General features: G+C 37.9%; 1 protein-coding gene across 7 annotated transcripts in view; it reads left to right on the forward strand.

Annotated features, from left to right (window-relative positions):
• HERC2 (HECT and RLD domain containing E3 ubiquitin protein ligase 2) overlaps nt 1-14,283 on the forward strand; it is a 268,401-nt gene that overhangs the window by 95,380 nt on the left and 158,738 nt on the right. For all 7 annotated transcript variants that reach the window (XM_086711321.1, XM_086711320.1, XM_086711319.1 and 4 more), the window contains 4 exons: nt 2,651-2,879; nt 2,976-3,100; nt 7,098-7,276; nt 13,063-13,247. In XM_086711321.1, coding sequence (XP_086567447.1) covers nt 2,651-2,879; nt 2,976-3,100; nt 7,098-7,276; nt 13,063-13,247 — 718 coding nt within the window. The remainder of the gene's footprint in view (nt 1-2,650; nt 2,880-2,975; nt 3,101-7,097; nt 7,277-13,062; nt 13,248-14,283) is intronic.

Raw genomic sequence — 14,283 nt, forward strand, 5'->3', positions numbered from 1 at the left:
TTTATTTTGAGAGAGACAGAAACAGCACAAAATGGGGGAGACTGCCAGCAGAGGGAGAGGGAGAGAGAGAATCCCAAGTAGCCTCCATGCTGTCAACACAGAGCATGATGTGGGGCTTGAACCCATGAAACTGTGAGATCATGACCTGAACTGAAATCAAGAATCAGGCACTTAACGGACTGCGCCACCCAGGCGCCCCATTATAATCGTCATTTTTAAAGAGACCATGCTTACTTTGATGTAGCCTTTTTTTCTTTTTTTTTTAACCAATTTGTTTTGTCATTGTTGCTTATATCTTCTCCCTCCTGGGTACCTCCTTCAGTAAGTTTCTTCATCAAGGTCTGTGAGTTGTAAAGTCTGAAAACTGTTTGCTTGAATGTTTCTTAAGGTAGTTTAACAGGGCTTAGCTTTCTAGGTTACATGTTATTTTATCAACAGTTTGAAGATGTTTTGTCTTCCAATCTTTATTTTTGCTGATGAAAATTGTTTTATTGATGTAATTGTTTCTTTGTAGTTAAGGTGTCTTTCTTTTTGGTAGCCTTTCAGATGTTCTTTTGTTTTGTAATTTTAATACATTATGTCTAGGTGAGGATTTATTTTTGTATATATAACTTGAGGTTATGATTCTCATTCTCATGTTTTGTTAAGTTTTGAAAAATAGTCACCATTTACCATTGAAATTAACTCTTTTTTTAATCTACTTTTTTTTTATCTACTTCTCAGTGTATGTTGAACTTCTCTTGTCTTCCTAAGTATCACAACTTCTTTGATATTTTAAAAATCTTTTTATCTTTTATGATGTTCATTTTCTGTCTTTTCCATTCTGCCTTCTGGTTTTTCATTCAGTGCTCTCTTTCAGTTCCCAAATCCTTTCTTTACGAATGTTCCATATTTTTGAATTGTCCATTATAAAATAAATACTTGTATGATCATTGCATTCCATGCATTAACTCATTAAATCAGTGTGCCACCCATCTGAGAGTTAGGACCTGTGATGTATATTGCATAAATGAGGACACAGAGAGAGGTTCAGGAATGTGGCCCAGATCAGGTACCCATGGCCTCAAGGTTTAGGGCTGGAACCTGGGCCCAGGCTTTTCACACTTCTGCCTTGAGGTTTTTATTCTTGTAGCTGTTTTTTTCATTTTTAGAATTTATATTTGGGTCTTTTTCAAAGCTTTCATTTTGTTCATTATATTCTTCTGGGTTCTGTTGTTGATCACTCTAAGAACATTTTCTTTTTTTATGGATTCATTCCGTTGTTTTATTGCTGCCTTGGGGGTGTGAGCTTATAAGAGCTCTGTTTTTTGATTCTACCTTGTGGTGACCTAGTATGGCTTGTCCTTTCTGACTGTAACACCACTTTCAGGGGAGGGTTTGCTAGGGGTATCCCCTTGCCTTTGGCTATGATGATGTCCCCAGACGACAGTTTTGTATTTGTGTCTCTTAAGTGTCATGAGTTTCTCAGGCTCCAGATGAGTTTTGGTTTTCAGTTCTTGACTTGTGATATGTGTACCTAGATGGTTGGTGTAAACTTGATTTTACATCTGTTCACAGGACAGATTTTACATCTGTCAGGTCTCTGATTTATTGTGGGGTCTCTTTCTACCAAAAGCTTTTATGGACAGTGTTGTTTTCAGGCCCTGGCTGGCAATAGATGGGTGATCTTCAGTGGCTCCCAAACTTCTGCAGGAAGCTCAGGTTCAGTGGGCTGTCATGGGCAGCTGGGATCTCATGCCCCAAGGCCTTGATCTATTCTTAGAGTCCAGAACCTCTTGGCTCCTGCTGTGTGTATCTCTCTGAGTTCTGGTTTGGCCCTTGAGGAACTTCCTTGTATACTCTCAGCTTGGCTATATAATCTTTTTTTTTAAAACATTTTTTAAATGTTTATTTATTTTTGAGAGAGAGCATGAGAAGGGCAGAGAGAGAAGGGAACAGAGGATATAAAGCAGGCTCTGCATTGACAGCAGTGAGCCCAATGTGGGGCTTGAGCTCACAAGTTGCAATACCATGACCTGAGCTGAAGTCAGATGCTCAACTGACCGAGCCACCCAGGCACCCCTATATTTTTTTAACAGCTTTCGGGTTGTATTATATTCGCTATTTCTCTGTGTTTGGTGCAGATGACTGGTGGTGGGGTGGAGGTTGCTGTTTCCACTTGATTTTATTTCTTTTAATGTTTGTTTATTTTTGAAAGAGAGAGAGAGATAGAACATAAGTGGGAGAGGGGCAGAGAGAGAGGGATACACAGAATCCGAAGCAGGCTCCAGACGGAGCTGTCAGCACAGAGCCCGATGTGGAGCTCGAACTCACAAATCGTGAGATCATGACCTGAGCCAGTCGAGTGTGTAACCGACTGAGCCACCCAGGTGCCCCTGTTTCCACATGATTTAACCTCTCCATTGGTCTTGAGCTCTTCCATATATGTATTTATAGTGGGTTTAAAAAATTCCTCTTAAAAATACCTTACTGTGGACTCTCACCTAGTATGAGTAAAAGTTTTTAGTCTAGTTAAAAAAATTCATATAGCAGAGCTTTTTTCTTTATTATTTGAATAAAACTCAGTTTGAGGTATTATTTAATCTTTAACAAGATTTGAAATACACTTGTTTTTAGGACTTCTAAATTAAAATTCTTTTTCTCCTTTCAGTTGCATGCTGCCATTAGTCACCAGGTTGACCCAGAATTCCTTGGTTTAGGTCTGGGCAGCGTCCTCCTCAACAGCCTGAAACAGACTGTGGTGTCTCTGGCCAGCAGTGCAGGTGTGCTGAGCACCGTGCAGGCAGCTGCCCAGGCTGTGCTGCAGAGTGGGTGGTCCGTGCTTCTGCCCACTGCTGAGGAAAGGGCCCGGGCGCTCTCTGCTCTCCTGCCCTGTGCAGGTGGGTTTGGGGATGGGGTGGAGTGGTGTGTGCACAAGAGGGTGCCAAGGGGCATTGGCACTTAACTCACATTGTCAAAAACACTTTCCTTTCCAGTTTCAGGCAATGAAGTAAACATAAGTCCAGGTCGTCGATTCATGATTGATCTTCTGGTGGGCAGCTTGATGGCCGATGGAGGCTTAGAGTCGGCCTTAAATGCAGCCATTACTGCAGAAATCCAGGTATGGTTCTAGGAGTATGTATGTGAGCTGACAGAGGCAAGTTTTACCTGTCAGTGATCTGAGATTGAAACACTGTACTCAGGTGAAGAAATAACAACATTTTGCAAGAATTATTGAAAAACTGAAACATAAAATGGTTAGTAACATCCAAATATTTTCTGTAATTAAAGCTTTTTTATCTAACTAGTTAAAAAAACTTGAGATATTAAGTATGATAAAATATACCCACTTTTATCTACTTAAATGAATATGACAGATACCCTGATCATATTATGAATCATTTCCATCACCCTAGAAAGTGTCATTGTGCCTCTTTGCACTCCAGGACTCCCATCCTCCCTCAGATTAAATTAGTGTTGCCAGTTCTGATTGCCACATAAATGGAATCATATAGTATGTACTATTTTATGTCTGCTTTATTTTACATTGATAATTTTCAGACTCATCTGTTGTTTTTACCATTGAATATTTCATTGTATGATTATGGCACTGTTTATTCATTGTCCTGTTGATAGACATTTGATTAAAATGTTTGATTCTGTAAAGCTGCTTTGATCATGCTGTATACAAGTCCTTTAGTGAACATGTGTTTTTCTCTTGCGTAAATACTTGGAAGTAGAATTTGCTAGGTCTTTTGGTGACTGTGTTTTTACAGTTTCCCAAAGTGGCTGTGGCATTTAATTTGAACCAGCCAATATGAGAGTTCTAGTTCTAGCTCTTCTTGACCTCACCGACATGAGGCATGTCATTCTTCATAAATTTAGCTATTCTGGGTGAGGGAAGTGTGGTTTTAATTTGCATTTGTATGTACTTATTGGTCATTCATAGTTTCTTTTGTTGCTTTTATTGTTGCAATAGTTTTTTATCTAAAAACTAACACTGATAAAATTAGATGAAGTAAATACATTGAAAATATCTTTGAAAGCATACTTAAGAAGTACTTTGATTAAATTGAAAAAAAAAATAGGGGCGCCTGGGTGGCTCAGTCCGTTACGTGTCCGACTTCAGCTCAGGTCACGATCTCATGGTTCGTGAGTTCAAGTCCCGTGCCAGGCTCTGTGCTGACAGCTCAGAGCCTGGAGCCTGCTTCTAATTCTACTTCTCCCTCTCTCGCTGTCCCTCCACTGTTCATGCTTCGTCTCTCAAAAATAAATAAAAACATTAAAAAAAATTTAAATTGAAAAAAAATAGAAGAAATCGTATAAATAACATTAGGAACAACTACAGTTCTTTGTATAGCTATTATTTTCCAGGTACTATGCTGTGTACTTTATTTTGATTTTCTCTTTTAACTTTGTCAACAGTGTTGAGTGGAAAAGTGGTTTAAAATTCCATTTTATAGATGTGGACATATGTACCACAAAAGTGTAGTGATTTGCTAAGGTGTTAGGACTAGTGAGTGGTAGGTTTGCTGATTCCAAGCCTCTTCCTTTTCTTCCTCTTCCCCACACAGCTCTGTGTGACAGCTTACCTGATGGGAGCCGTGACAGAGAACAGACAGAGGAAGTCCACGAGTGGGCCAGATATGACCCAAGCAGTATTTTTAGAACCTATTAATTTAGTTAGCAAATGTTTATTCCTCACTTCCTGCTGGACAGAGGGAGGGACCTTTAAGGAGGTATTGGAGGCAGGGTATTGCAGAGGTAGAGAGGCTACAGAGATACATAGATTGTGATCTATATAATCATTAAGCCTAAAAGATAACTAAAAGGCCATTCATTTTAAAACAAAATTGTTATAAAGCTACAGAAAGACGTAAACAAAAACCTCATATTTAAGAATTATTAGTATGCCAATATTGTTAATATTTTTGCTTTATTGTCTGACTTTTGAGGATGCAAATGTTTACTAATGATGTGATTATGAGGCTAGGATTAATTTCAGTGGTGTGTTAATTTGCATCTTTTTTACTCATCAGGTTGCCATGTTTTCTGTTGTATATTTTACTGTCCATTTGTTCTGTTGTTTTGGAGAAGTCTGTCATATGAAAAGGGAATTCCTTCATATTCCTTTTTATTTTTTATAAATAATCTATTTACCATTTAGGTTTTAGATATTTTTACTACAATTATTAATTATATTGTTTTTAAAAATGCAAATTATTTTGATAGTGTGCATGAGTGGGGGAAAGGGCAGAGAGAGAGGAGAGAGAAAATCCCGAGCAGGCTCCAAGCTGTTAGTGCAGAACCCAGTGCTGGGCTTGATTCCATGAACTGTGAGATCATGACCTGAGCCAAAATCAGAAGTTGGATGGTTAACTGACTAAGCCACCCGGGCGCCTCTAAGTATATTCTTATGGATTATAAGTCATTGAATAGAGTATAAGAATGATTATTAGGAATGAGTTTTAGAAATGAAATTGTTCTGGGTTAAAAGGATGCACATTATTCATTTTTCTGATTTATGTTGCTCTCTTATCCTTAACAGTGGGTAGCCACTGAGGCTGAGTCTTCATCCCTATACCCCTCAAGGATTGGGATGGATTGTTGTTGGTGTTTAGACTGTTCTGGTTTTTGCCATTAGAAAATGCTCAGAAGGAAAGAAATTTTTTGCTTTTTCACCATAAAATTGGTTACTAGAACAATGCTTGGTATATAGTAAGTCCTCAGGAATATTGGTTGTGTTTGGCAAAGATACCTTCTATTTTTGTTTTTTGCCTTTTTGTTTCTTTTTTTTTTAAATAATAGCTTTATTGAGATCTAATTCACATACTATAAAATTCACTCTTTTACAGTGTATAATTCAGTGCAACCATCATCACCAGTGATTTCAGAACCTTTTCATTACTTCAAAAAGAAACTCTGTGTCCCTTAACAGTCACACCCCCTATTCCCTACTTGTCTCAACCATTGACAACTGCTAATCTACTTTCTGTCTCCTGAAGAATTTCTAGCCCTACTTGTCTCAACCATTGACAACTGCTAATCTACTTTCTGTCTCCTGAAGAATTTCTAGCTCTGGACATTTCATATAAATGGATTTATGCAATACGTGACCTTTTGTGTCTGGCTTTTCACTTAGCCTAGTGTTTTCAGAGTTTATTCATGTCATACTTAATTTTTTAAAATTGCTAAATAATATTCCATTGTATGGCATAGCACATTTTGTTTATACATTCATCAGCCAATGGACATTTAGTTGTTTCTATTTTTAAGTTATGAATAATGCTGTTATGAACATTTGTGTATAGGTTTTTGTTTGGACAGGCTTTTTTTTTTTTCTTATGGGTGTATGCCTAGGAGTGGATTTGTTTTGTTTTATAGTATCTCTGTGTTTATGTTTTGAAGAATGGCCAGATTTTTTTCTTAAGTGGCTGTGCCACTTTATATTCCCAGTAGCAATGTATGAGGGTTCTGATTTCTCTACATCCTTGTCAATGCTTGCTACTGCCCAACTTTTCTTTTATAGCTATCCTAACAGATGTGAATTTCCCTGATGACTAATGATGTCTAACATCTTTTCATATGCTTATGAGCCACTTATATATCATCTTTGAAGATACTTCTATTCAAATCCTTTGCTTATTTTTAAGTTGGTTACTTATTTTTTAATTGTTGAGTTGTAAGAATTCTTTCTGTATTCTGAACACATGTTTCTTATCAGATACATGACTTGGGAATATATCCTCTTATTCTTGAGTTCTTGCTTCATATTTGCAAAATAGATAGACTGTGTGTGTATGGGGCAGATCACATTAAGTATTTCTTAGATCCAGTAGCAGGAGAAAAGATTTTAGGGACTTTACAGAAGGAACCTGGAGAACGTCAGCAATGGCAGCCTGGGTAATGGATTTATAGGACAAATAGTCTGTTTAGAAACTGAGCACCTGAGCAGTGGGGTTTCCGACAGTGGATGTGGGCCAGTGTCACCAGGTGGTTTTGTGAGTTAGTGCACAGAAGCTGGGACATCTAGGCTGTGAGATCAGGGCTCAGCTCAGGGTGCATTCACACTTGGTACTAAGATAACTGGTAACCAGTTTCTGTTTTATGAATTACAGGATATGGAAGCCAAAAAAGAAGCACAGAAGGAAAAAGAAATTGATGAACAGGAAGCCAGTGCCTCGACATTTCATAGAAGTAGGACTCCATTGGATAAAGATCTTATTAATACTGGGATCTATGAATCTTCTGGAAAACAGTGTTTGCCTCTGGTTCAGCTCATACAACAGCTTCTTAGGTAAATAGTATTAGATATATTTTAACAGGAGGATTATTGGTTTTCATAGTAAGATAGTGAGATCTAGCTAGCACTAGGGTCTGAAAATGTTTTGGCTGTTGAGGTATACTCTGAAAATTATGTAGAATAGGTTTTGGGGTAAAGAGCAGACTCTTAAGTTTTTATTTTAATTCTAGTTAGTAAACACACAGTGTTATATTAGCTTTAGGTATACAATATAGTAATTGAACAGTTTCATGTATCACCCTGTGCTCATTTTAAGTGCACTCCTTAATTTCTGTCGCCTAGTTAAGCCATCCTCCCACCCCCCTCCCATCTGGTAACCATCAGTTTGTTCTCTGTAATTAAGAGTCTGTTTCTTTGGTTTGTCTGTCTTTTTCCCCCCTTTACTCATTTGTTTTATTTCTTAAATTCCACATATGAGTGACATCATATGGTATTTGTCTTTCTCTGCTGACTTATCTTAAGTACTTAGTATTATACTTTCTAGCTCTATCCATGTCATTGCAAATGACAGGGTTTCATTTTTTATGGATGAATCATATTTCATTGTGTATACACACCACATCTTCTTTATCCATTCATCTATTGAGGGACACTCGGGCAGCTTCCCTTTGAATGAGTGTTTTTGTATTTGGGTAATACCCAGTAGGATGATTCCCGGATCATAAGGTAGTTCTGTTTTTAACTTTGAGGAACCTCCACACTGTTTTAAGAGCAGACATTAAATATAGATGAGGGGACAGTTTGGAGTGTGTGAGGTAGAACTGGAGATTCTAAAGATTTTCAAACAAGAGAAAATTGGAGTGTACGATAAACAGGAAAAGATTCTTAGCCTCATTAGTAAGCAGTAGATGCAAATGAAAATCATTTTGGTAGAACTTTTTTTTTTAAATTGGTTGTATCATTGCCTCATTGCATATGTCATAGAATTATATGTATTACTAAGACAACTTTTATTTTTTTATCTTTTTAATTAATTATTTAATATAATTTATTGTCAAGTTAGCTAACATACAGTATGTACACTGTGCTCTTGGCTTCAGGAGTAGATTCCCATGATTCATAGCTTACATACAACACCCAATGCTTATCCCAACAAGTGCCTTCCTTAGTGCCCATCACCCATTTTCCCCTCTCCCCCCACCCCCCATCAACCCTCAGTTCTCTGTATTTAAGAGTCTCTTATGGTTTGCCTTCCTTTCTGTTTGAAACAATTTTTTTCCCCTTCCTTCTCCCATGGTCTTCTGTTAAGTTTCTCAAATTCCATGTGAGTGAAAACATATGATATCTGTCTTTCTCTGACTGATTTATTTCACTTAGCATAATACCCTTGCAGTTCCATCCACGTTGTTACAAATGGCAAGATTTCATTGTTTCTCATTGCCAAGTAGTATTCCATTATATATATAAACCACATCTTCCTTATCCATTCATCTGTTGATGGACATTTGGGCTCTATCCATAATTTGGCTATTGTTGATAGTGCTGCTATAAACGTTGGGGTACCTGTGCCCCTATGAATCAGCCCTCCTGTATCCTTTGGATAAATTCCTAGTAGTGCTATTTCTGGGTAGTAGGGTAATTCTGTTTTTAATTTTTTGAGGAACCTCCACACTGTTTTCCAGAGTGGCTGCACTAGTTTGCATTCTTACCAACAATTGCAAGAGGGTTCCCTTTTCTCTGCATCTGTTGTTTCCTGAGTTAATTTTAATCATTCTGACTGGTGTGAAGTGGTATCTTGATGTGGTTTTGATTTGTATTTCCCTGATGATGAGCGATGTTGAGCATCTTTTCATGTCTCTGTTGGTCATCTGGATGCCTAAGACAACTTTTAATTAAAATATTTTTTTTTTAAATCTTTTTATTTATTTTTGAGACAGAGAGAGACAGAGCATGAGTGGGGGAGGGACAGAGAGAGAGGGAGACACAGAATCCAAAGCAGGCTCCAGGCTCTGAGCTGTCAGTACAGAGCCTGACATGGGGCTTGAACTCGTCAACCACGAGATCATGACCTGAGCCGAAGTTGGATTCTCAACCGACTAAGCCGCCTAGGCGCCCTGACAACTGTTAATTTAAATGCTGAAGTAAATAAAAGAATGGTGAGCATTATTTCTGAAGGCCCTATCTGGAGGAGGTAAGAATCAGTCAGAGTCAGAATATAAAGAGGAACCTTGGGCTGAAGTGATCAGACACTGTTCCTGAAAAATGTCAGCCAACATTTCATTGTCATTCAAAAAGACCAAAAAAGCAAGGTGATTTTTGAAAGGTATTTGTTAGACAATGGAAAACTCTTGGCTCTTCTATTTAACAAAATTCTTTCCTGTGTAAACTTGGCTCCTGTTTTGTTTCATTTTCTATACATAGAGAAAGTATTCTAGAGTGTTGGCTCAGGTAGTAGCCAAGTTCAGAGAACAGGGGGCTCTGCATGTATGTCCAGAAGAGTGGTGGGTGGTGTGCTGCTGGTGTGGGGGCAGCCTGCTGTCCATACCTGAAGCACCAGAATTTACTGGACACATTGGGAACTTTTAAGAAGAAGTTTTAGAGCTAGTTCTTTAAATAGATTATAGTAAATGCTAATTAAAAAAATTTTCCTATTTTTTTTTTTAATCTGATGATTGTTTCTTTTGATCAGTATCTCATACATTCTGATCTTTAGTACAACAGATTGAAAGTGAATTAACTCAGTGTAGTTGGTGGTAGTGGAAAGACGCTGGGATTTATTGCTAGAAGATTTCGCTTGTGACTGCTTGTATAAAATTGGCAAGTGAAACTCTCCCCAGTGTGGTAACTGGAAGAGTAATAACAGGAGCAGTGTTTATAGAGTTAAGGATCAAATGAGAAAATGGATGCTGAGTGCTTTGTAATTAAAAAATGAAGTTCTATGCAGAAGTTTTAAAGCATAAAGCATGTATTTTCTGAAACAGTATTGAGTTCTTGAATGCCCTACCCTTTGCTGAGGAAGCTGTGTCAGGACTCCTGGTGTTTGTCAGAGAGTGAGTGTGTGTTCCCTGATCTCGGCCTATGGTAGGTTGCCCGGCCTGTTTATTCCCTTGGTGTGGAGAGACTTGTCTGTTTTACCCATCAATGCCTATTACTGTACAGTCTGGAAGTCTCTTGCCACGTTTGACTGATTAGCACTTGGAATGTGTCCAGTGTAGCTGAGACACTGAAGTTTTATTTTTTATTAATTAAAATTCAGTTATTTTAATTGAATTATTAATTATTTATTAAAATTCACATTTAAAACCTTGGACTTGATTCAGTTGTTAGAAAACTTTTAAGTGTGTTTTTGAGTTTAAGTTTTATGTTGAAATAGTATTTTCAATATATTGGGATACTTTATTAATACTGGTTTTACATTTCTTTTTTTCTTTATTAATGTGACTGGCAGAACATTAAACATTTTTTTAAGTTTATTTGTTTATTTTGACAGAGTGAAAAAGAGCACAATCAGGCAAGGGGCAGAGAGAGAGGGAGAGAGAGGATACCAAGCAGGCTCCTCGCTGTCAGCATAGAGCCCAATGCGGGGCTCAGTCTCACAAACTGTGAGATCATGACCTGAGTCGAAATCAAGGGTTCAGTGCTTAACTGACTGAGGTAGCCAGGTGCCCCAGTGACTGGCAGAACATTTTAAATGACATATGTGGCTTCCTGGCATTATGTTACTATTGGACAGCACTTTTTAGACCATCTCATAGGTTGTCTTCTGAACCTTTGGTAACACAGGGAGGAGCTGTCTCCACAGCAGTTTTATAATAATTATATACCTGCTTAAAAAACACAAAAACTGAACCCTGGAAGTAAACAACACTTCACAAAAGTTTTAGAATATAGAGAAAGGAAAATGTATCAACACCTTTCTCACTAACAAAGTGCCTACGATCCAGACTCTTTTCATAAATGTAGAAAGTGTACTTCTCTCATGTAGAGAGAGACTTTGATATTTAATTTTCTTACCTTAAGTGTGATTGAAGGCAGCTCAATGTGTTGACTTAGCTGATACAGTTGTTGAAAAATAGTCTAAAGATGGAAGAGATTGTAGAGATGTTTTGTATACTTTATTCCTTGGAAAACAGGTTAAAGAAATTGCAGTTTGCCAAGAATAAGTTGTGAAACAGATTTCAGAGTAATGCTTTAGTCTTACACTGGCAAGAAGCCACAGAAAAATATTTATATAAAATCAAGAGCTATGAAGATTTTTTAATTAGTGAACTCTACCAGAATTATACATTTTGATTATGGTTCAGGATTTTTTATTAAGGAAATAAGTTAACATTTATATTAGTGTCCTTTGCTCCTTCTTGTATAGCATGAAACCCAGATTTTTTCTACTGTCAAGGCAGGGTATCAGGTAGTAGAATAGAAAGGTGAGGTTGACTAGAGGCAAGACCCTGTGAGCACCTACCTTCATTTTGTGTGGATGGAGTATCCCTGTGCAGTAGCCAAGGGCTTCTTGCTGTTCTTTCTTAGCAACTTTTGGATGTGTGTTGGAGTTGTGCTGGAACTCCTCAAATGTTTCCTGCTCCTCTTCTTCCTCACAGTGCTGTTAGTTCTAGGAATGAATCATGGGGGCAAGTGCAACTGACAGGTTTTCCACAAACCTACTGTCAACGTTAGAAATCAAAGGAGTGGAATAGAATTCCTGTCTGTGGCCTGGTGTTATGCAGAGTTCCCAGACTTACCTGCTCAGTGGCAATGCCAGGTGTTGGCTGGCTGGCCCTCACCCGCCCTGAGATGGAGCTACTTTGACAGCAGCCCAGAGCAAGGCTCTGTTTTAGCTCTTTTCTTCCCCTGATTTATTCCTCTGTTCTTAGTATGGGGATCAGGCCTTGTTTGACTGGTGGTGGGACTGTCCCTGGGTGGCAGGGTCTTATCTGGTAGTCTATGTCTCCTCTAATCTACGTTCACACTCATACCGAACTTAATTTCCTCAAACATAAACAGAACATACTCTCCTTTTGAAGCTTCAGGGGCTGACTCAGCATTGCAGAATCTAGTACCAGCAGCCGGGCACTCTATCACCTACAGTGTCCATTCCTCTTCATTCTCTTGTCTTGACTTGACTCCCTGCCCTTGTTCCTTTGCAAGTTTCTTGTGGAGCCAGAACATTTTACTACTGTTCTAATTTTACTTTTGGGACCCATTTTTTTTTTTGTTTTTTGTTTTTTTTTTTTCTTTTTCACCCTATTAACTGATGGTTTGTGGCTCAAGTTAGATCCCACTGCTCCTTTCTTTGCTGCTGTATTGTTTGAGCACCTGTTACTCTGACCTGGTCTGTTTGCACCCGCTTTGGTCTTCCTTCCTGTGCTTTCTGAGCCCTGTGTGCCCCCTGCATTGCCCACCTAGGTACTTAACTTGAGTAGGTCTCAAGGCAGATTTGTGAGGCAGATGCAGAAAGGCGAGTAAATCTTGTATTTAAGAATAGTGTCACATCTATCTTTGAAATACAGCTTTGGACAAAAATAACGATACAGTTGTTTTTTTCCCCAAAGGTCTGTTTTCTATCATTTTGGATCATTCCACACAGCTCTTTAGAGCACATTTGTAAAGCAAAGGGCATCATTATATCTTTTACAACTTCTGTGCTTCTTTTCTCAGTTTTGACTGAGGTTGTGTTTACTGCCGACACACCTGACTCATATTTGGGGAAGGAAGCCCGCTACAGGTCACCTGGATGCATGATTATATTTCTGAGTTTAGTTTTTGTCATGCTTTCTTAATACTTTTTTTTTTTTTAATAGACATAGCTTGTTAAATTTTGCAATCTTCTTTCCTCTGCATAGAAACATTGCTTCTCAGACAGTAGCCAGATTGAAAGATGTTGCCCGTCGGATTTCATCATGTCTAGACTTCGAGCAACATAGTCGTGAAAGAACTGCTTCATTGGATTTGTTGCTGCGCTTTCAGCGCCTACTTATCAGTAAACTTTATCCAGGAGAAAGTATTGGTCAGACCTCAGATATATGTAGTAAGTTGCTTAAAATTAAAATGTCTTATGTGTATTTTGGGCTTTTTAATTTAGGCCTATTCTACACTCCCAGATGAGTAGTTCTTATATTATTAAATGTGCCAATTTGGGGGGACTTCATTTTGTATCCACTTTTTTTGGGGACAAATATTAGACTCATCAATATTTTTTGTTTCCTCGTCTTAATATTTAAGTTCTTTGGACATCAAAAATAGTTTCCTTTATGTTCAAGTTAGTCTTAACAGACAATTTATCAGACTTACTCTACATGTCTGTTATGGAGTGTTGGATACTAACATAATGTGGGAACAAAGTAGTGACATAGCATTTGTTGATCGCACTGGAAAACCAGGTGGGGAGTAATGCAAGGAATGAATCATCATTGGAGGAAGGCTGGGTCTCAGTTATAGCACTGGTTTATTAGCCGCTAGACATGGGACTAAGTCTGAGATTTACCAGGGGGCTGTAGGTTGCTCACCTGCGGAGCTGGGATAACATCTGAGGGTGCCTATGAGGATTAAAATAGGATGATATTTAAGCACTTAGTTCTGTGCATGACATAGATTAGAGTACTTTCCACAAGCTCAAAAGGTGGCTCTGTGTAAATTGGCTTTCTCTGTCAAGGATGGAAACATCTGCTGCTGTTAATATTTTTATAGATGTTATATTCTAAAATATGTTAGTTGCTGAAAACTGAAAAGGTTTATATATATTCTAAAATATCTTAGTTGCTGAAAAAATTAGGCATTTGTAGATAGAAAATTTCAGGTTGAAATAGGTGAACTTATAGTTCGAAAGAGACCTCTCAAAGACAAAATCATGAGGACTGAAAAGCTATTAAGAGCCTTGTAGGAAGAAAAGTTAAAGATTTTAGGAGATTGAAAAATGCCTAACTTTGTTTATTGGAAGTAATTTGCAAGTGTTAAGACTTGAAATTTGATAACATTTGTGTGTATTAGGTGTAAGGTTTTAAAACTCTATAAATTATGACTTTAGTATTTACATTAAAAAAATTTTCTAGGTATTATATAGTGCA

Source organism: Puma concolor, chromosome B3 (assembly GCF_028749965.1).
Source record: "Puma concolor isolate L17-30 chromosome B3, mPumCon1.1.hap2, whole genome shotgun sequence".
NCBI lineage: Eukaryota > Metazoa > Chordata > Mammalia > Carnivora > Felidae > Puma > Puma concolor.